General features: G+C 38.5%; 1 protein-coding gene across 1 annotated transcript in view; it reads left to right on the forward strand.

Annotated features, from left to right (window-relative positions):
- POLH (DNA polymerase eta) overlaps window positions 1–23,409 on the forward strand; it is a 650,423-nt gene that overhangs the window by 17,782 nt on the left and 609,232 nt on the right. The window contains exon 2 of the mRNA XM_044060378.1: window positions 10,166–10,300. Within this exon, the coding sequence (XP_043916313.1) occupies window positions 10,166–10,300 (135 nt within the window). The remainder of the gene's footprint in view (window positions 1–10,165; window positions 10,301–23,409) is intronic.

Genomic DNA, 23,409 nt, shown 5'->3' on the forward strand with positions numbered 1-23,409 from the left:
AAAACTATGTCAACATGGTTTGTTGTCATTTATATAAATGTTTGATTGCCTATGTCATACGTGCTAATTTAATAAAGATGTTTCTTGTTTTAAAAAAAAATTAACTTGCAATATTTTACATGCCCTGCTAATTATTCATTTTTTAACATCACCTTCTGTTCTAGAGTCAGTTACAAACTCAACGAGTGCAGGTATTTCACTTATCATTCCTTTCTCTTTGTCTGTATTCTGATATCAGTCCCTGATAGGGAAGGCAATCACTAGCCTGCAATCAAAATGTCTTCTTGGTCTCTTCCCATTCTGTTACCTTTCCTTCTCTAATTATTTGTTGGAAATATCATAGTTCCTTTGCCGGCTTCATCCAGTAAATTCCAGCCCCCTCTTGTCTATCCTCTGTACCCATAATTGCAGTAATCCCTATAAGCAGAATATCCTTTATCCGTTCTGTATTGGATTACTTCTTAGAAAAGTTTCTACTACTTATAATATTCTGTATGGCTGTTATTTTCCTTAAGAATGTACTTCTAAAATCCCATTCTTTCCTTATTTCTTGAATTATCCCTGCTTCATCATCCCTTTCCACTTTGAATAGTAGCTTTTTGCTTGTGTTATGTATAAGAGCCTTAACTGTGTAGCTCTGAAATATCCCTTCATATCAGGTAATCCTAAACCACCTTGTTCTGTTGGGAGGATCAGTATACTCTGTTTCTTAAATATTCTTTCCTTGCCTGATGCCATTATTACCACCTATTATGTATGACAGCTTTTTAAAATGTTTTTTTTTTAAATGTCTATTTCCAGCTTTTGTGATATATGCACCTACTAATGTTTTTGTCAGATTGAGTCTTTATTCATTTTGTTTTTTATCTACATTGGAACATATGTCACATTTTATAAGACTTTTTGTTTTAAGGAAAACCCTCAAACAAAAAAAAAAAAAACAAAAAACAAACACACGTCAGAACATCTCAGTAATCTGTTAACACAAATGGGCAAACTATGTACCTCTTCAAATAATGATATTTAACTCCCCAACAAAAGGAACAATTGTCCCAAACTATAACTGTTTTCCAAAATTCATATTTGGCAATGCATTTGTGTATCATTGATTTGGGCAGTTATTGTTCATAGCTTCATAGTAGTTGTAATTTTTTGAGACAGTAAAACCTCATTTATCAGCCCCTGAAATCTATATGATGTCATTTATTGTAAAGTTTATAAAGTCACTCGCCCTATTTACCAAATTACGAAACATGTTCTTATATTGGCTGTGGGGTTATTAGAGGTTTACAAAACAGATGTGGAAACAAAAAGAACAGAAGAAGAAGATGTGGACTAACTAATTGGTAGATAAAGATAGAAAGGCCAAAACAGATTGACAAAAGCTGTATAAATAGTATGTGGGAAATCTGAACCTTTGACTTCAAGATAAATTAGGCATTGAATGAGACCTGTCATTTTGTATATAGGACATAAAACTACAGGTAATAGCTGACTGATCACCAGTGTAAAAACAGGTGAGTCATTAAGTAAAATAAGCTGATTTTAGAAACATCTTCATCCATTGAGTTAGTGGGTTTAATAGAGGCAAAATCTCAAATAGGACTTTTTTTTTCATGAAGAGGCCAGCAGAACTTAAGAGATTTGATGTTTCTCGGTTCTGTAAGAGAAATGCCCAGCCAGTTTGTATGTGGAAAAAAGCCTGTAATAGTGTGGGATCCACCATTAGTGTAGCAAGCAGTGTAAAGAGAGTGTATTTTAAAGACATGCTCACTGAAAACATTGCAGTGTAGCTGTACTGAGGACATTTTTATTGTAATCCTTTGCTTGATTTCTTCAATCTCCTTTTTTAAACACCTTTATTAAATTATCACCTAAGACATAAGTAGACCTACATTAACAGAAAATACTGAAGCATATTAATATTTTTTTTCAGTTACATACATTATACATCACACATATTTCTTTCTTTGTAGTTATCAGTGCAACATTTCTGGCCTTCCTTTAAACCTCACTCCTCCTCCTGAACATTGTTCTGTATATATTGTTCCCACAATTTCCATTTATTCCTGTAATTTGCTCCTTCCCTTTTCTAAAGAACCCTGTTCCTTTATCTTTTTTTTATAATATTCACTACTTCAAATACAGTTAGTTTAGACTTTAACATTTACTAGTAATTGCTTTTTTTGGCAGCCAACAGAGTTAAACTTAATTAGTCCTTATTGTGTCTAGGTAATTTAGATCCGGTGTCCCAGCTGTAAAAATGATATCCTTTGTTACAGCCATTTGCTAAATCAGTATTTCTGACAAGAGTCCTCTGTAGGGAATTTTTAAAATCAGCCAACTCATTACACTCCCAAAACATTTCTAAGTTACTTCTTTCTTTCCCATCACACCTCCAACATTTGCTGTTTACCTAAGGAAAAATATTTTGAAGTCTGCTTGGGGCATTAAAATACCTATGCCAACACTTCCAAGCAAAGATCCTAAACCTTCTGGATTTTTTTGCATACTTGGGAGCCATACACATGTCTTCTAATTATTCTATTGTATTTTGCTTTTCCAGTCTCTGTTCTCAGTCTAATTGATTCTTATAGTTATCCTGCAATATTTTGTATGTCCTACAAGTGTCTCCCTTTTTAACAGTGACTTCTCTTCTTGACTTAACTAAAAACTCCACCAGAGCAGGCCTTTCACTTAAGATTCCCTTATCCCTTTCTATTTGCCTATACTCTATCAATCCCTGGTAGAGAGGGCAGTCTCCAGCCTGCAGTTCAAATGTCTTCTTTTGTTTTTAACACCTTTATTGAATTATAACTTGTGACATAGCAAAATAACATTTATATAAAAGTAATCAAACTGCATTAACTAGTTTACTTTTTACAAACATTATACTTCACATATATTGCTATATATCCTATAACCTAAGCAAAATTACATAACTTATTCCTGCCCTTTTTTAAGCAAAAAAACTCTTTATTAAACCATCACTTACAACATATCATACATTTGTATAAATAAAAACAAACCATGGCAACACAATCCTAGTTGCAAGCATTATACATCACTATAATCTACCCAATCATTTTCAGTCAAACATTGCATAGCTCATTTAAATACTGCTTTCTTTTTAACCTCATTCCTCCCCTGTATGTATTGTTCCCACAAATCTCATATTTTCATATGTAGTTTGCTCCTACTGTTTTCTAAAAATCTCAATTCCAGTTGTTCTATCTGTGTTATTATATTCACTACTTCTAGTATAGTTGGTTTAGATTTTGATTTCCATTTTCTAGTAATTGCTTTTTTGGCAGCCACCATAATTAGACACAGCAAGGCCTAGGCAATTCCGATTATGTATCATAGCTCAGAAAAAAATCATCTCCCTTGTCATACTAATCTGCCCACCCAGGATTTCCAACTGTGCATCCCTCATGGAATCCTTAAAGTCCACCAACTCACAGCACTCTCAAAAACTATGTTCCCAATTACTTCTTTCTTCCTCATCACACCTCCAACATTTGCTGTCTACCCAATAAAATTCTCTGATGTCTACTTGGGGTATAAAAATATCTATGTAAACATTTCCAAGCATAAATCCTAAATCTTCTAGATTTTGTTACATATTTGGGAGATAAACATATATCCTCCCATTGTTTCTTTGTGAATTGTTTATCCAGTCTCTCTTCCCAATCCTTTCTAACCTCCTCTGGCGGATTCTTATAGTTATCATGCAGTATTTTATATGCCCTACTAATTATTCCTTTTTTAATGGCAATTTCTGTTCTAGAGTCTACTAAAAACTCTACCAGTGCTTGTCTTTCATTTAGAACCTCGTATTTCTTTCTCTATGCCTATACTCTGATATAAATCCTTGACAGGGAAGGCAATCTCTCTAACCTGCAGTCCAAATAAATTCTTGGCGACTTCCCATTCTATCATCTTTCCCCCTTTAGTTATTTGCTTCCAGTACTTTGGTTCCTGTACCAGTTCTCTCCAATAAATTCTAGCCAACTCTTGCCTATTGTTTGTATCCCTAATTGCAGTTATCCCTATCAGCAGAATTTCCTTTCTCGATTCCCATGTTGACTTAGTTCTTAGGATGCTTTCTACTACTTTGTAGATTTAATATTCTGTATGGTTATTGTTCTCCTTAAAGACCACCATCCAAAATCCCAGTCTCTCCTTGTTTCCAGAGCTTCTCCCTTGTTTCATCATCATCCCTTTCCACTTTCAGTCCAAATGTCTTCTTGACATCATCCTACTCTATTACAATTTACTTTCTAGTAATTTGCTTCCTCTGCAGTGGATATAAAAAGAAAATCTGTGGGGTGACCTGAAGAGGGCTGTGCAGAAGAGAGGCTCTCGCAATCTGACAGATTTGGAGCACTTTTGCAAGGAAGAGTGGGCAAATATTGCCAAGTTAAGATGTGCCATGCTGATAGAATCCTACCCAAGACGACTGAATGCTGTAATTAAATCAAAAGGTGCTTCAACAAAGTATTAGTTTAAGGGTGTGCAAACTTATGCAACCAGCTTTTTAAACGTTTTTTTTTTTTTATATATTTTTTCCCCTAACACATTTGTTTTTCAATTGAATTGTACAGGTTTTGGGGCACATTAAAGGTGGGAAAAATTCTGAAATGATTTATTGTGGTCTCATTTTTTTATATCACAAAAACCTGGCATTTTAACAGGGGTGTGTAAACTTTTTATATCCACTGTACTTTTGTTGCTTTGCCAGTTTTCTCCTTTAAATCCAGCCCCCTGTTGCCTGTTTCCCACATCCATTTCAGTCATCCCTATTGGCAACATTTCCTGTTGCTATTCTCATGTAGGATTAGTTTTTAGAATACTTTCTGCTATTTTAGGAATATGATATTTTGTATTGAATTGGTTCAGCAATAAGAATTTCAGCAATAAGACTTAAAACAAGTGCGGGTACATAGTTTATGGCTATAGCTTCTTCATTAATTTTATATCCTGAAAAGATTTGAAACTGTTTCAGAATGTTCCACAACACTAAGATGTTGTTTTCTGGATTTATCAGGAACAAAATAATATCATCTACAAATGAAGCCAACTTTTCATGATTACCATAACAGTTATATCCTTGCATTTCTGAGTCCCTTATTTTCTTTGCCTCTAAATATAAAGTAAATAACAAAGGGAAAAGAGGATACTCATACCTGGCTCCTATGTTCACAATTTAGGAACCCTTACGCTTTAGTTCTTGCTTATGATTCTTCATATTCATATATGTCCCCATTTAACATTGTTATTGTATCAGAGAATGCAGATGCTTCATTGCCCTGCTCATAAAATCCTTCAGTCTCTGGTTGTTCACTGAGTCTGAGAAAATCTTCTGGTTTGCTACTGGAAAGGTACAGCTGTATGTAGTGGACTTGACTTTGCTAAGAAATGAATAAAACCGTGAGTGTAAAATAAAATGTATTAGTGAGATAAATCCAAAGTAGAAAGACAATCCCCCTTGCAGGTAAACACTCCTTCCGATAGTTTAAACAGATAAATGTGCAAAGTCAAGTTACGGAAGGGGTGAAGCTGGATAGTGCAATATAGTCCAAAGTAATGTCGCTCTGGATAAACTCCAAAATAAAAATCAAAATCCAAATAAAGCGTACAATATTATAGTTCACAAACCAATTTATTGCAACAGACAAGCGCTTTCGCTAGATGTAGCTTCCTCAGGTCACTTTAATAAATGCATAAAAAAGATCCTTCATTATATAAGGATATCAATTAGTCAAGATGAAAACAATTACTAACTTAAAAGGGAAACAGCATTTTATATAGAACAAATATACTCATATTATATTAACCTAATAACTAGCAATAAACTGTCTAGGACTAGTTTAGACATAAAAGACAAATGCATGGACATAGTAATCTATATATATAAATTCATAATTCAGGTTTCCTGATATGAATATTGAAGTATGATTATATGTATAGCTAAGAAGTCTCTAACTGAAGTTTAGTTAAAACAGGTCCATGTATTTAAATATGAGTATTACATTTGAAAATATATGTATAAAAAGTGTATATATATATATATATATATATATATATATATATATATATATATATATATATAAATATGAATAAAAATATATGAATAAAAAAATATAGGTGTATGAATATGTAAAAAATGTGTATGATTATATGAATATGGAAAATACATAAGTATACATATATATATATTAACAACAAATAAAAACATATTGATCTGTATGAATGAGTGTAGGCAGCTCAGTGACATGCATTTCCTCTACAAATCATAAATTCATAAATATAAATACAAACTTCCTAGCAATATTGAGATTTGTTAAGATATTTCATAGGTCAGTTAGAGTCATTATGTAGTCGTTGCCTTAATGCTTTCTTCCACTGAGACTCTAGTCTCTGACAGAACAAATGTGAACAAATTCAGAGTATGTACCAACATACTAATTACCATAAAAAATACATATATTTTAAAAAATAGATATTGAAAATAAATGTCGAACATTCTTATATGAAAAAATGCTTGCTTCAGTAATATATAAAAATACAAAAATACACATAAAATGTTATAACAATTAAATATAACTTAGCGTGTTAAAAGATATTTTAAAGGTATATTTAAAAACATATATGAGTGTATATACAAATATGTCCTTACTGATTGTATGAGTGTGCTTATACATTACTAAGTGATTCTCTCAAGTATTCTAATCACTTGATATTTCTCCGTTTCCTGAGTCTAGGTTTTATTGATGCTCTCTCATTCAAACCTGACCCATTATCTGCCCTTAGTCGAACAATCCAGTCACTTTCTCTACTCTCAGTATTACTTCTAATGTCACCACCTCTCATACTAGGTTCTAAAACTTCAAGGGCCCTAAACAAAAAAGTGTGCGTATTATCATAAGCACTAACATGTTTAGCTAGGGCATTATGTGGTGACCCTTTCCTAATGTGATACACATGCTCTCTTATCCTATCTCTGAATTTCCGATTGGTCTTTCCTACATAGAAATTCCTACAAGCCTGACAGACTGCAAGATAGATCACATTGCTTGTCATGCAGTCTGCAGCAACTGTAGTGTAGAAAGTACGTTGTGTATCAGGGTGTACGAATTCAGATTCAATGTCAATGTAATGACAAAAGTTGCATTGTCCACACGGAACAGTACAATTGGTTGTCATCTCAACTTTCCTTTGTTTTGAGTAGCATAGCATTCTTTTAAGGTTCTTCTTATTTCTATATAGAAATTTCGGCTGGTCACCAACTATTTCCTTGAGATCATTGTCAATCTGTAGGACTCCCCAAAATTTGCTAATTATATCCCTGATTTCAGAATGATCAGAGGTGTAAGTTGTCGTGAATTTCATAGTGGGTATAGTAGTGGATAACTTCTCTTCCAATGGACGACTCTGTGCTATGGGTCCAAAATATGGCATTGCTGTAGTGAGCCTTAAATCTGGTATATTCTGCATGTTATTATTTACTTCGTTAATATCATAGCCTCTGTTGATCAATCGGTCTCTCAGATTTTCTAATTCCATGGAGAACCCTTCTTCAGTGGGGTTCAGACGTGAGGCTCTAATGGCCTGACCTTTGATTATGTTTTTAAACACAAAGGAAGGATGCATGCTAGATCTTAACAACAATGAATTGCTGTAACACGCTTTCCTAAAAACACCTGTGTTAATCAGACCATTGGGTAGTCTCTCTAAAGTCAAGTCCAGGAACTCAATCCTATCTTGTGAGAAATTCATAGTGAATCTTAAGTAGGTGGTCAAACTATTCATTTCACTCAATTATAGTCTTAGTCGTTCTGGCGTCCCCTTCCAGAGAATAAAAACATCATCCACAAATCGTCGATAGAAGACTACTCCTTCTATAAACACTTCATTATGAAATAGGATAGTTTCTTCCCAGTGGGCCAAGAACATATTCGCATAGCTATTGGCGCAGGGTGTCCCCATTGCTACGCCATCAACCTGCTTATAGATGGTTTCATCAAATATGAAGACATTATTCTCTAATATTAGTTCCAAAAAATGCACAACCAAATCTATCTTGACATCACTGTAATCACTGTGCATTCGTAGGTAATCAGTCACATAGACGAGGCCAAGAGTGTTCGGAATCACAGTAAACAAAGACCGAATGTCAAGAGTGACAAATAGGTAATTATTCTGATTAACGTCATTATTAATACATTCATATAAATCTAACAAAAATTGTTTGGAGTCTTTTAAGACAAATCTATTTGTGTTCAGGATAGGTCTCAGGTTTTTCTCTATGTATACTGACAAGTGTTCTGTGACCCAATCACGACCTGATACTATGGGTCTCATTGGTGGATTCAGAGAATCCTTATGAATCTTTGGGAGTCCATGTATAACAGGGATCAGTGGTTCTTTAATAATTAAGTATTCATATAGGTCCTTCTCTATTAAACCACTCTTATAAATGTCCAACAATGTGTTCTTAATAGATCTCATGATATCTATAGGTACATTCTGTGCAATCTCTTCATAGAAATTGTCAGTCAACATGTCTTTCATAGAGCTATAATATTGTATTGTATTCATGACCACCAGTCTACCACCCTTGTCAGCGGGTCTGACAACTATTGTGTCGTCACCTTGTAATTTCTTCAAACTAAGCCGTTCACTATGTGTGAGGTTATCTTTCTTATACCATTTCTTGTCCTTATTCTTATTATTTTCATCGTAATAATACCTGTATAATTCCTCTTCTGTTAGACGTTGGAAAGTCTCAACTAAGGGATGATTAATCGGAACATATTCACTTAGATTTTTAAAAGTAAATTCCCTATTGGTTTGGTCTCTGGTAATATTGTCTTTATAAAGTAGCTTTAGCATAACGTTCCTACAAAATAACTTTATGTCTACCATAGTCTCAGTAATCACACTTCTACTTTTAGGTATAAAGTTCAGCCCTTTGCTCAAAAGCTTAAGGTCATCACTGTCTAATATTCTGTCAGATAAGTTGTACACTAGCGTCTGTCTTTGTTCCACATCCTCTTCAGGGTTTGGTCCTGTGGTGGATCTTCTGATAATTTCCTCTTCTGCCATCCACGACTGAGCGTGCACGTCTGGGGCCTTTCTCTAGCCTGATAGGTAGGGGAAAAGAAACATTCAAGCCTGCCTCAGGTAGTGAATTCACTAATGTACTCTGTACCTTAGGTCTAACAGAAGCATCTATTCTATGATCTTCAGTGGCTGGCTTGTTCCTAACAATCTGTACCTTTGGATAGAGATTAGTCTCAACAGTCATGCTTGGGTGCATTATATGAATCACATCATTTGAGTCATTACTCACAACAGTATTAGATATGATATTGGTCATATTTCTAGAATCAATACTATCATCAGAGGCATTTGGTGGAACAACTATGATCTCATCTGTGTCACCACCTTGTGTCACTAACAATTCATCCTGTTTATCATCAGCTTTACCCTTAGTACCATTATCCATTGTAACAAAATTACTGATAGTACTCACATTCTGTAAGCTATTATTTATGCAAGCATTTACAACAGATGGAGTAGTAACAGAGTTCAAAGTATCTTGGTTAGGAACCCTATGATTCCTAAAAACATTTCTTCTAGTGCTGTTGGCACCTAGAATGTTGCTAGAAACAGTGTTATTAACAGTATTATTAACATTTTCAGCATTGTTGTTATCAGTACTACGTCCATACCTAGGCCAAGCAAAGACTTGGCCTAATTTAAAATTTTTATTTTGGAGTTTATCCAGAGCGACATTACTTTGGACTATATTGCACTATCCAGCTTCACCCCTTCCGTAACCTGACTTTGCACAAAATGTATTAGTGACTTAAAATTATTCATATCATTTACCAAAATATAATCAATGAGTGAATAGCTGAGGAAAGAAATATTGCAAAACCAAATAAGTATAGCTGTTTTTACAGCTGTGGAGAGAGAGCAATATGCTAGTTGACAGAAACAGAACTGCCTTACATCTGAATGCAAAAGGCTGAACCATGCCCATACATACTTTATTTATATCATGTTGCACAGTATTATTTTAACAAGGGAAGTTTAATATTTTAAGGTGGAAATCTTTTCAGCAACCTCCTAATGTGCCTGTTTTCTTTTGCAGTATTATTGCAGTCAGTTATGAAGCCCGAGCCCATGGTGTGAAGAGAAACATGTGGGCAAATGATGCCAAGAATTTGTGTCCAGATCTTCAAGTTGTCCGTGTTGCTGAGGCTCATGGAAAAGCTGATCTTACCAAGTTAGTAATTAGTCAGACTGTTGCTTTGGTACATTTTATTTCTAGCTCTTCAGATCATTGTTAGTTAAATTAAAAAAGAAACCGCTCTAAATACAAACACAGTAATCACTAGTCTTTGTAGTTTAGTTGATGTAGCTGTCAGTTGTGAGATTTGTAAATTGTCATTTTTTAGTCCTCCTTATTGTTGAAGAGAAATGTTTTCTTACTTTTTTCTTTTTCTTTCTTGCTTAAATATTATCAGTGTCTCTTGAGGGCCTTTACTCTATCTTTGGGATGGGGAACACATCTAGATATGGTAAATTTCAGACGTTAGTGAGCAGCCTGCAAAAATTGTTATTTTTTTGTTACTGGGCATATTGGGCAGATGGCAGTGAGTGTATGAGACTTGAACAGATGGTATTCAAAGTAAAAGCTCTTACTAACTGCCATCTGTTTTTACTCCAGCATCTGATAAACCATATAATTTATTTATTTTTCCTAAGCACATGTGGTACAAAGCTTTTGCTGGAGGGAAATTTGGTCTGTCTGTTTTGATTTATATGGAAAATCATATTCATAAATTTCCCTGCAAAAAGCAGAAGTGTTCTAGGATTTCAGTTTGCTAAGATTATAGTTGCAACATCTTAACATCGTGTTACTTCAGTATTGCCTTTTTTTACCCTCATGTATTATTATGGAAAGTATGTTCCTTATTTACTTTTCCACATAGAATCAATAGCATTGCCTACCTGCCTTTAATTTCTTTGTGCAGTGGTTTCAATTTTTGCTTTAAATTAGACTATAATCTGCAACTTATTCTGCTGAGATCAGGTTTTGGATATACTTAATGGTTTTTAATTAATTATCTAACATGGTTTGCTTATCATAGTTCTGGAAGGTCTACTGGACACAAGTGATTGTTTTCAGAAGTGCAACTGGGCCATTTATCTGCATAAATGAATTTTGAGAATGTGTTTTTTTCACATTTGAACATAAGAAAGACATTGGCCTGCTTCCTAACTCTTAATAGTCATCCTCCTGATTTTATATTTTTACTGCTTTCTTTGCATCTCATCTAGACTTAAAATGCAAAATGTAAGGCTGTCGAGTGAAATGAGCAAATTGTAGTAAAAAAGTAAGTAAAAGTTGTGTTAGGCAAGTGTTTTGAAGTATGCATGCATTACATTTAATTGTAATTTTAAAATAACAGAATGACTGCTTTGCCAGTTTTAACATGGAATATAAATAGCCTTACAAAAAGCAAAGACTAACAAACTATATTAAAACATTTTTTATGAATTTTTTTGTTGCAAGAGATGCAGTTGTATAGAAATGAACTTATTAATTTGATTAAGAGGGTTTCACTATGGATATTATGCAGAATATCAAGGATAAAGGAAAGGGTATATTATTATAGTGACAGGAAGAGGTGATACAACTGTGGTAGAAGGGGGATAACAATGGAAGATTTGTGGCAGTAAAGGGATACTGGCAAGAAAAGAGAGTTACCTAGGTGTGCATCTGTATTTTCCATAAAACTGCAGTTGTGGAATCTAAAAGGATGATGGAAGAAAGGATTAGTTTCCAACTGAACATTTTATTTCTTGGTTGTGACTGGAGCTTAGTTTGTAGCACTGAAGATGTGTTAAGAGCCCCTAGAAGGGAAGCTATATGTAGAGAATGTAGATTTTTTTAAAGAACTGTATGAAAATATTTTGTGTGGAGATGTTTCAGAAGCAGCAGTTCTGATGGTTTTTAGACATTATTCTCCAAGATACAGTAACTGGATCAGGCTGGACTAAAAGTAAATGTCTCAGGAGCATGTGAATTTGATTGAATGTTTTAAGATCCATCCAGTAATGATATCTGACCATGCACCTATAAGAGTTGAGATAAGATGAAAGAAACTAAAATAAAAGTGTAGCATTGGCATTTCCCAACATATCTGTTAAGAAGGGACTCAAATGAATGACTAATAACTAAGAATTCAAGAGTTATTAGTACAGATAGAATTGTACTGGGGGTACTAACAGGTTTTTGAGATGAAATGAAAGTGATTTTAAAAGTATAGTGGAATTAAGGAGAAAGAGATGTGGTGAAAAGTAACAAAAACAATTTAGGAGGATTGGCAAAATTTGCACACTTTCAGTAAATGTCTGTCTGTAGGGGAAGCAGGCTGTGCATGAAAGCAAGGGGACAGTATGGTTCAAGTTGTGCATGAAGACAAAGGGACAGTGCAGTTAAATTATATATTTAATTGAATGTAGATGGAACGTATCATCATGGAACTTATAAACAAAGACAGTGGTAATCTCCAAACTCTGGACCCCACCCAGTTTGGGTTTGTAATAGGCAGATCATGTCTCCTAAACCTGATAGACTTCTTTGAAGCAGTCACCAAAGCTGTAGACAAGGGTAAGGTGGTTCACACAGCCTATCTAGATCTTGCCAAGGCTTTCGACACCATCCCCCACTCTGGAATTATAGATAAACTCACTAAACTAGGTATAAATCTCTATGTCACAAGATGGGTTGGCGCTGACCGAACCCACACTGTGAAAGTAGCAGACTCCAAATCCGACTTCAGACCAGTGACAAGTGGAGTACCACAGGGTTTAGTCCTGGGTCCTCTCCTGTTTGGTACCTACTTCTCTGAAGTACAGGCTAACACAGAGGGTCTTTGGCTAACGAAGTTCGCAGATGACTGCACACTAGGAGCCATAATCGAAACTCCTAATGATGTGGACATCCTACAAAAGGGCCTCACTGAGACAGATGCCTGGAGTCAAAGCCATGGCCTCAAGCTCAATGCCAAAAAGTGCATTGTCATCCCCTTTGGTAAAAACTCTGTACCCATGAACTACAACATAGGCTGTAGTATACTTAACACCGAAAATGTGATGAGACCTTGGGAACACAGGTGGATAGTAGTCTCGTTTGATAATCACATCGCCACAGTAGTCAGGAAATCCTTCTACGTGGCACACCTCTTCACAAAAGGTTTCTCATACAGAAAAAAAAGGTCATTGTTCCCCTCTACTCATCACTCATTAGACCCATTATAGAGTACAACGCCCCTTTTGGCATGTACCTCCCAAGACATCTACAGCAACTGGAAAGGCCACAGAAATACCTCACAAAGAGGATTACTGACTGCAAACAGATGCCCTACACAGACCATCTCAAAAAACTCCAGCTTTACTCCATCGCATATCGCCTACTCAGAGGTGATCTCTGCCTAACATACAAAGCTATGTCAAACCCAGAGCTGTTGGACATGCTCCACTTAAAGAAATCCCAATCCCTCCGAGCTACACGTTCTAGGGACCTAAATCTTGTCACCAAAATAAACAGAACATGCCGGAGGGATAGATTCCTGTCCCAGAGACTTCCCATACTCTGCTAATAAGGAGCTTTGTTTGATATAGACAGATAGTTTATTCCATTATTCCACTCTTCAAGAAAAATCTTGATGATTGGATGGGAAATAGTAAATTCACCCTGGGGATCACCTCTGTGGCTCTGCTCGACAGTGGCACAGGAAAATTATTTTCTTGGGTGGCAAAAGTCAGGGTACCTTTTTGGATGGGCTTGTATAGGCCTCATGGCTGATAGCCTAGTACCTACCTATGAACCTTTTATTAAATTATTACCTTGAGGCATAGGCAAATAATAAACATATTAACGTTTTCTTCCTTTTACATGCATTATACATTGCATATCTTTTCTTTCTTTATAATTGTCATCAGTCCATCATTACGTAATTTGTTGACTTCTTTCCTTCCCTTAAAACTTCCTTCTCCTCCTGAATGTTATTCTTTATATATTGTTCCCATATTTTCTGTTTATTTCTATGTAATTTGCTCCTGTCCGTTTCTAAAGATCCCGCTTTCAGTTCTTTTATATTATTCAATTCTTAAAGTATAGTTGGTTTAGACTTGGATTTCCTTTTTCAAGTAATTACTTTTGAGCAACCAACAGAGTTGTATATAACAAGGCTTTATTAGGTCTAAGTAATTCAGATACTGTACCCCAGCTCAAAAGAATCACTTATTTAGAGCTATTTGCTAACCCAGTAATATGAAATTGTTCAATCTCGCCGTTTGTTCTTACACACGGGTTCGGAGCGGATCCTCAGCTCCGAGTCGGCCGCATCACTAGCTCGCATCTTCGAGAAAGCTCGAGGCACAGTAATATCCCATGATCCTCCGGTGCTAACCCTCAGATCTAGTTTGCCGCTAGCAGCAGATCACATCGAGAGGCTCGGGCCAGTACAATTTTTACTGTTTTTTTATTGGTAAATATAATTATTTTTTTTATATTCTTATAATCTTTATCTTTATAATTGATAGCTTCATATAGATAGTAGTTGTGTGAACTAGTTTAGGTAGTTTGTTACCTTTAAAATTATTAGTAAGGGCCTTAGGCCGTTTTTTGTCTGTAACAGCTTACAGTATTTTTAAAGAAAGTTAACTTTTTCTTTTTTCTTTCAATATATATATATACATATATATCAGTGTGCTGTGGTGTGTTTTTTGTACATTTATATATAGATACTTATATATTGATTTGGTAGTTAATTATTATTTTTTTTTTTTATATATAGTGCTGTCTTTTACTAGAATGTCAGAAAAGACTGAGTGGATTCAAAAGGTGTCAGTGTGGACAGAAGATGTCCATTACTGACAACCATTCATCCTGCGTCTACTGTCTTGGCCCTCTCCACTTGCAGGAAGACTGTTCAATCTGTCATTCCTTTAGTGGGAGGGTCATGCTGGAAAGACGCAGGAAGTTGGTGGACAGAGGTTTAATCAAACCTGAGTTTCAAGAGGCCCTGGACAAGGCTGAACAGGTTTCGAAGTCTTTGAAGGGGTCGAAGTCTTCAAGAGTGTCGGAGCCCAAGTTATCGGCTCCGAGCACTTCTTTTCAAATTCGGACACCGGCTCCTATGACTTCGGTGCCAGGTGTCGAGACCTTATCTCTGCACGAGGCTCAGGTCTTGTACCACCATCTACTATCCTTCGCTCGGTGACGGCTTCGATTCCTTCGACCCGTTCTTCGAGGCCAATTTCCGACTCCGATGTGGACAGAGTGGTACAGAAGCTTATGGAGAACTCAGCTTTCTCAAAATTACTCGAGGTTTCGTCCCAGTTGGTTTCGAAACTTGAAGCTATTCCAGCTCCCTCGACACTTCCTCCTCCGAGACCCGTCGAGTCATCGGTGTTAGGAGTCGGAGAACCGATGATTGTAGAGCCCTCGGTGCTGAAGCCTCCAGTAGTGCTATCGGCTCCGTTGACCTCGACTCCTTCGGAACCAGCCGGAGAGTCTCGGAGCCAAACATCTTTCCTGGGTTCCAGGGGGGGATAGTCAAACCGAGATTTCGGTTCCGACTCTTCCTCTCGGTGCCTCAGCTCAGATAAGTTCGGATCCGTCCTCGGTGTCAGAGCCCGTGGTTCCGATTCCGGAGAAACAACCTCCTTCTTCGGATCGGGTCGGATCTTCGGGTCGGGGCACCGGTGCCTTTGACATCATGAGGAAGGTCTTGTCGGATCAGACACTTACTTCATCGGCTTCTTTATTTCCTTCCCCAAAAGGTCCGCGTTCTGCTTCTGTACCTTCGGTACCTACCAAGCGTCGAGACCCAATGCCTCAGAAATCCCCAAAGGGAGACTCTGGTTCCTCAGATGCATCCCCAGAAGCTCCCACTGAGGATGTTCCGAGGAAACGACTGTGCAAGATGAGGCACATAGATTCCCCACAGGAATCTCTTACATCTGATACTGATTTAGATGAAACAGAAGGGTCCCCACGGTCCACCTCTGAGGATGTCTCCTTTGCAGACATTTTGGAAATCCTGAAGCAAAGAGGGGACTGGCAAACACTTACCCCTTCTGCGGATGAATCGGTTTTACTGAAGGCATTTGGGACTCAACCTTCTACCTCCTGGGTGACTCCTCCCTTTGACAATCTCATGGATCTAGTAGCTCAGAGGGCTTGGGAAACACCTGATACAGTGGAACCAGTCCTGCGTAAACCCAACAAATACTTGACATCTCCCCAAGATAAAGCCTATCTTACAAAAGGGGTTCCCGTAGACACTATGGTGGTGGCGGCGGCCACTAAGAAAGAGATGTCTGAATCATCTTCCTCTGTCCATCCTCCTAATAAGGATTCTAGGACAATGGACAAATATGGGAAGCGCATATTTAGTTTGGCGACTTTTTCCATCCGATCGCTCAACTACCTTATGCATTTTACGTGTTTACAAAGAGATCTCATTAAGGAATTAGGAGGTACTCTTCAGGGAGACACAGATGCTGCTGTTGCCGAGAAAGTGACAGCGCAACTTAACACCCTAAATTCCATAGTCAACTCGTCCATGAGGCTGATTTCATACGCAGCCGAAGGATCGAGTAGAGCGGCAGCTTCAGCGATTGCACTGAGAAGACAATCCTGGTTGCACTTATGCTCCTTTGCGGAAGACTTTAAGTCTTCCTTTGCCAATGCCCCCTTTGATGGTGCCTCCCTGTTTGGGCCCAAAGTAAAGGAGACTCTCACGAGGTGTGAACAAGAAGGGAAGACCCTGTCTGTCGTAGGGGTCCGTTTTTCCGTTCCATCTAGACGCTACCCTAAAGGGCAACGAGGAGGAAAGATGTGGTTCCGAAAGACTCGGGGATCTTTTCAACACACCCAAAGTGACGCCCCCTCCAGAGGCAGAGGAGGGGGAAGAAATGGAAGATGCCGCCCAGCCGGCAGAGGGGGTCCGCAAAATCAGGGTGACAGAGAGACCTTCTCTGGAAAACCCTTCCAGCACTCCTGAGTGCAGGCCCAGCTGTCCTGCTCTGGAGGCAGTCGGGGGTCGCTTGGCTTTATACCCAGAGGCCTGGCTAAATCTTACATCAGATTACTGGGTAAAAAGCATAGTTACCAGAGGCTACAGCATTCCCTTCATAACAATACCACCAAACTCCAAAAAACTCCCAGATGTTCCACCCAGTCTGCGAGACCAAGCAACCATAGAGATAAGAAGGTTGCTCGAAAACAGAGTCATCCAACCAGTCCCAGCGGATCAAATAGGATCCGGAACTTACTCAAGGTTCTTTTTAGTTCCAAGGAAAACAGGGGACTGGAGGCCAATTTTAGACCTCAGCAAGTTAAATACCTTTGTAAAAAAGGAAAAGTTCCGGATGGTCACGCTTCAGTCAGTCCTCCCTTTTCTGCAAAAGGGCGACTGGATGTGCTCTATAGATCTGAAAGACGCATACTACCATATCAAAATGGCCAGGGCGTCCAGAGATCATTTGCACTTCCGGCTGGGAGACGGTCATTTCCAGTTTCGCGCTCTGCCCTTTGGTCTCACCTCAGCCCCCAGGGTGTTCACCAAATGCATGGCAGTAGTAGCGTCTCACTTGAGACGAAAGGGATTCCGGGTGTTTCCTTATCTAGACGACTGGCTCCTTTCTGCCACCACCAAGTGTCGTCTTCTACAAGCCAGGGACTACGCCATCAATCTTTGCTCTTCACTAGGCATAACGGTGAATTTTGGAAAATCTGTCTTATCGCCGTCACAGCGTATCTTATTTATAGGAGCACAGCTAGACACTTCCCTGGCTCAAGTTACTCTCCCCCCATCAAGAGTGTCAGACCTCAGGCACCAAATTTCGCTCCTTCTTCAGAACAACAGAGTCTCTGCACGACAAGTATTAAGAGGGCTAGGTTTGATGGCAGCATCCCTTCTTGTAGTTCCTTTAGGCAGAATGCACATGAGGATCCCTCAATGAATGCTATTCGCCCAATGGTCATATCTACAACTTCCACTGTCTCACGAAATCTGGATCATGAATTATTGCAAGAAGGATCTCTTGTGGTGGATACACAGTCAAGAGCTAACACTAGGACGACCCTTTGTATTACCCAGTCCGGTAGCAACTCTAACCACGGACGCTTCCCTGATAGGGTGGGGGGGATTCTTTCAGGGACAAACAGTCCAAGGTCAATGGTCCAACATGGAGTACAATCTGCACATCAATGTTCTAGAGATGAGGGCAGTGTTTCTAGCGTTGCAACACTTTCACGAGTCCTTACCTCGGGGAACAGTGACAATTCAGACAGACAACATGCCAGTGGTCTGGTACATAATTAAGCAAGGGGGAACCAGATCTTACCCATTATGCAGAGAGGCCCTCAGAATTTGGCAATGGGCAAAGTCCACTGGACGCTTTCTGATAGCAACGCACATCCCGGGGATTTCCAAAGTAATCGCGGACAGGTTGAGCAGAGCCATCCTGTTCCCTCACGAGTGGTCTCTCAAACGTCAAGTAGCGGAAGAGATCTTCCGCAGATGGGGCCAGCCTTGCTGCGACCTGTTTGCATCCCCTTTGAATGCCAAATGCAGAAGCTATTTTGCCCTGTTACCCCCCCCCAGGGGGTGTCCCCAGGGACGCACTGGTATACGATTGGCCCCCGGGTCTCCTTTATGCTTTTCCTCCTGTTCCACTAATTCCCAGGTTTTTGCAGAAAGCCAAACGTCTGGACAGGACCATAATACTGATAGCCCCATTCTGGCCTCGACAAATCTGGTTTCCCTTCCTTCAATCCCATCAAGTGGAGGAACCATGGATTCTGGACCCGGAGCCAGATCTGTTGACACACTCGTCGGGAGTTCCTCACACCTTCCTCAAGTCCCTCAAACTGACAGCTTGGCTGCTTCGCTTCCCATCTTAGCCAGGTCGGAGTTACTATCTCCTACAGTACAACAAATTATTGTATCTTCTCACAAACCATCTACAAGAAAATTGTACATCAGCAAATGGAACTGTTTTGTGCACTGGGCCTCCAAACAAGGTATAGATCCATTCGGGGCCCCAGTACACCAGATTCTAGATTTCCTTTCCTCACTTTTTCAAGAAGGAGCATCAACATCCACTATAAGGGTTCAACTGGCCGCTATATCCAATTTTCATACTGGCTGTAAGGATGGTTCTCTTATGTCTCACAGGCTTTGTAAAAGCCTTCATGAAAGGTACTTTTCATCTCCGTCCCCCTTTTCGTAATCCAATAGCACCTTGGAATCTTAATCTCATGCTGTCACAACTCATGTTGCCCCCTTTTGAACCAGCAACCACAACTCCGTTAAAATTGCTTTCGTGGAAAACACTCTTTCTGGTTGCCATCACTTCAGCCAGAAGAGTTTCAGAGTTACAGGCTCTATCTATCCGACCCCGCATGATTTTTCATCCGGATAGAGTAACCTTGCGCACCAATCCATCCTTTCTTCCGAAGATTTGTTCGATTCAGAACATCAACCAATCTATTGAACTGCCTACCTTCTTTAAAAATCATTCCAATAAGCTGGAATACACATTGCACAAGTTGGACGTTCACAGACAACTAAGATTTTACTTACATAGGACAAAAGAGTACAGAAAGTCGGATCAACTATTTGTATCATATGCTGACCAAAGAAAAGGACAGGCAGTAACGAAGGTTACCTTATCCAAATGGCTCTCAGATTGCATAAAATTCGTATATGCTGAATCCAAACAACAACTTCCTTTCAAACCCAGAGCTCATTCTACAAGGGCGGTTGCTACCTCTTCAGCCCATACCGCTCATTTTGCCTTTAGATACCATTTGTGCAGCGGCAACTTGGGCAAAACCACATACCTTTATCGCCCACTACAAGCTAGACAAGAACTCCAGGGACAGGGCGACGTTTGGTTCCACTGTACTCAGGAATGTTCTCCCTTGAGCCACCCGGGAAAAAAGGAGCTAGGGACGCTACCCATGTGTAAGAACAAACGGCGAGATTGAACAATTTCACATTAAGAAGTTATGTCTTACCATAACGATCCATGTGAATTGTTCATCTCGCCTTTGTTCTTACATTCCCCCCCTCCATCCCCCGTCCTACGGTCTGGGAGAACGGTTTTCGATTAGATTCCTTTTCAGCCTTTTCTAGGTATGGTTGACATGTTATTAACATCAGTAATGGCATCTTTTATCCTCTACCTGGCAGTAGGGTTTTCAGACAATTTGTAGTATTTGTTCATAAGTGTTTTAGACATATTTCTAAGAGGGATTCTTCTGGTATAGCAAACTAGATCTGAGGGTTAGCAATGGAGGATCATGGGATACTACTGTGCCTCGAGCTTTCTCGAAGATGCGAGCTAGTGATGCGGCCGACTCGGAGCCGAGGATCGGCTCCGAACCCGTGTGTAAGAACAAAGGCGAGATGAACAATTCACATGGATCGTTATGGTAAGACATAACTTCTTATTTCTGACTTGGTACTGTGCAGGGAGTTTTTAAAACCTAATAGTATGTATAAAAAGTTTAACTGCCACAGTAGAAGAAAAATTCTTTATTGCAAGGACAAAGTGAGCGTTTTCACGACCTACCAAGTCGCGTCATCAAACTTAATAAAACATCCCATGCCTTCCTTGATGTATATACTTTCAAAATGACCAATCCATTAAGACAAACAATTAAATATTTATATCAGACTCAATTCATTTAAAAATACTAGAAAAAACATAAATAGACTTAAAACTGTTAAAAACAGTATGTAAGTTCAAATGTGAATGCCTATAGAACCATGTAGAAGGGCATTAATGCTTTAAGGCTCTTGCCTTTAAAAATGGTTTCAAAGAAACAGTTTCATTAATGCCTGGGGGTTTGTCTGCACCTAGTTGCAGAATCCATTTTTGCTCAGCCTCTTCTGTTCTATTTCTAATGTCACCTCCTCTGATATTTTCTTCCAGAACTTCTAAAACTAAAAATTTAAAAACATGGTGCATCCCTTCAGCTTCTACATGTTAGCTAGGGCACTACTCTCCTTTTTGTTTACTGTGTCCCTCATATGTTCTAAAATGCGTTCTTTGAGCATTCTGTTAGTCTTGCCCACAAAAAAAAAACTACAATATTGGCAAAAACTAAGATAGACTATATTTCTAGTCCTGCAGTCTGAATAGAAATGAAATTAATTTCTAAACTTTTGCTGTGGATGTGCAAAAGTGCTACATGAGAAAATATACTTACAAGCTCTGCAGTTCCTGCACATATATGTCCCTATCCTATCTGATGTGTTCCGGGATTTGTGTGTTTGGGTTTTGTAACATAGCTGCCTTATAAGTGATTTTTTTGTTTGTAAATGAGAAGTGAGGTCCAGAGTCTATGATGCCTTCAAGTTGTTTAGTGGCTAACAATATGTTCCAGTTCTTCCTAAATGTATCACAAAATTGACTGACACTTGCATATGTAATGGGGAACCTGAGTTTCTCATCCCTGGAGTCGGTTTCAGGGTTATCTCTTGTAGTTTGTTCTGAGAAGTAAGGTCTTCCCTTGACGTTCTTGATATACTCCTCCTATGGCGGTGTCTATTTCTGTCTGGTTATATCCTCTATCAAGTAGTTCTCCTTATAACACTTCCATGGACCTCTCCAACTCATCATTTTTACTATGCAATCTTGAGGCTCTCAGGAACTGCCCTTTCATAACATTTTTGCTAACATGTCTTGGATGCATGCTGTATGTAATATGGAATTCTTTCTACTTGGTTTTCTATACAGGCTAGTAGCCATCTGCCCCATTTCTGATTTCTTTCACTAGAAAGTCAAGGAATTCTGTCTGTTCATTTGAGTACTTGCAGGTAAATTTTAAAAATTGTGCCGTTGTGTGTAGGTACTCTAAGAATCTACCCAGCATCTTTGTTGAGTTTTTCCATAGATAAAAACATGTCATCCACAAAATGTGCATACCACAGAACATATTTGCTAAATTAATTCCCCTGTAGTAGAGATGTTTTCTTTCCAATGGACTAAAGTTAGGTTGGCGTAGCTGTTTGCTCAAGCTGTGCCCATAGCTGTGCCAACCTTTTGTAGGTAAAAATCATCTTTAAAGACAAAAACATTATTGTCCAAAATTATTTCAAGCAGACTGCATAACAGATGCGCTTTACCATTAGAGAAAACACATTTAGAACATAGCAAGGTCCTAATGTTCTCTATTCCCCACTGATTTGGAATCACTGTGAAAAGTGATGTAATTTCTAAGGTTACAAGCAGATAATCTGTATTTATCGAAATTGTCTTTCTGTACAATGTTTGGAGAAAAGATGTTGCGTCTTTCAGAGTACTGTTTCACACTTTTCAAGCACTGGATGAAGATTCTTCTCTGCATATATTGACATAGCTTCTGTTGCCCAGCCTATACTAAACACTATGGGTCTCATAAGGTGGACATATGATCTCTTTATGTACATTGGGAAGGCCATATATAACTGGAACGGTGGGAGTTTCTACATTAAAATACTTAAATAAATCCTCTGTTATCAAATTTGCAGTCAGCAAGTCAAACAACAAAATGCAATCCTGTCTGTAACACGTTTAACTATATTTACTGAGATACAGGTATAGGTTTCATGGTCATTCAGTAGTTTCATTTGCTGGATTTAAAATTCCCTATCCATAATCACAATTCCCCCTCCTTTATCTGCAGGTCTAATTTCCACTGACTGCATTTCCCTCAGGTCATGCAGAGCATCAGATTCTTCTTTACTCAAGTTATAAAAGACAGCTCTTCTGTTTGAATTAACTGCTTCCCTTATTTGCTTCTCACATACTGACACATAGGCTTCTAGCGTAAGATGTAATTTAGGTACAAAGGTACTGGGTTTTTTAAAAATATTCACATTGTCAGTCATCTGTCCTTTAAACATAGTTTTCAAAGTTAAGTTGCAACCAAATAACTTAGTTCTTTAAGAATGTCAACTAACACAGTTCTCTGGGCTGGAATAAATGACATAATGAGAAGTGAGGTCCAGAGTCTATGATGCCTTCAAGTTCTTTAGTGGCTAACAATATGTTCCAGTTCTTCCTAAATATATCACAAAATTGACTGACATCACTTGCATGTCACATTGTTGTTGTTTGTCTTTCGGCTTTTCCTGGTAAGGGGTCGCCACAGCGGAACTCCGGTCCGCTAATGATTGGCAGTAGATTTTTACGAAACACCGAGGTGCCAGCTCGACACCCAACCTTCAACGAAGGCATGCCCATTTACACACGCATGTCTTTCGAACGCTACCCAACCGCGGGGAGGACATGCAGACTCCACACAAAAGACACTCC

This window comes from Protopterus annectens, chromosome 1.part0 (assembly GCF_019279795.1).
Source record: "Protopterus annectens isolate FY-2018-M chromosome 1.part0, PAN1.0, whole genome shotgun sequence".
Lineage (NCBI taxonomy): Eukaryota > Metazoa > Chordata > Ceratodontiformes > Protopteridae > Protopterus > Protopterus annectens.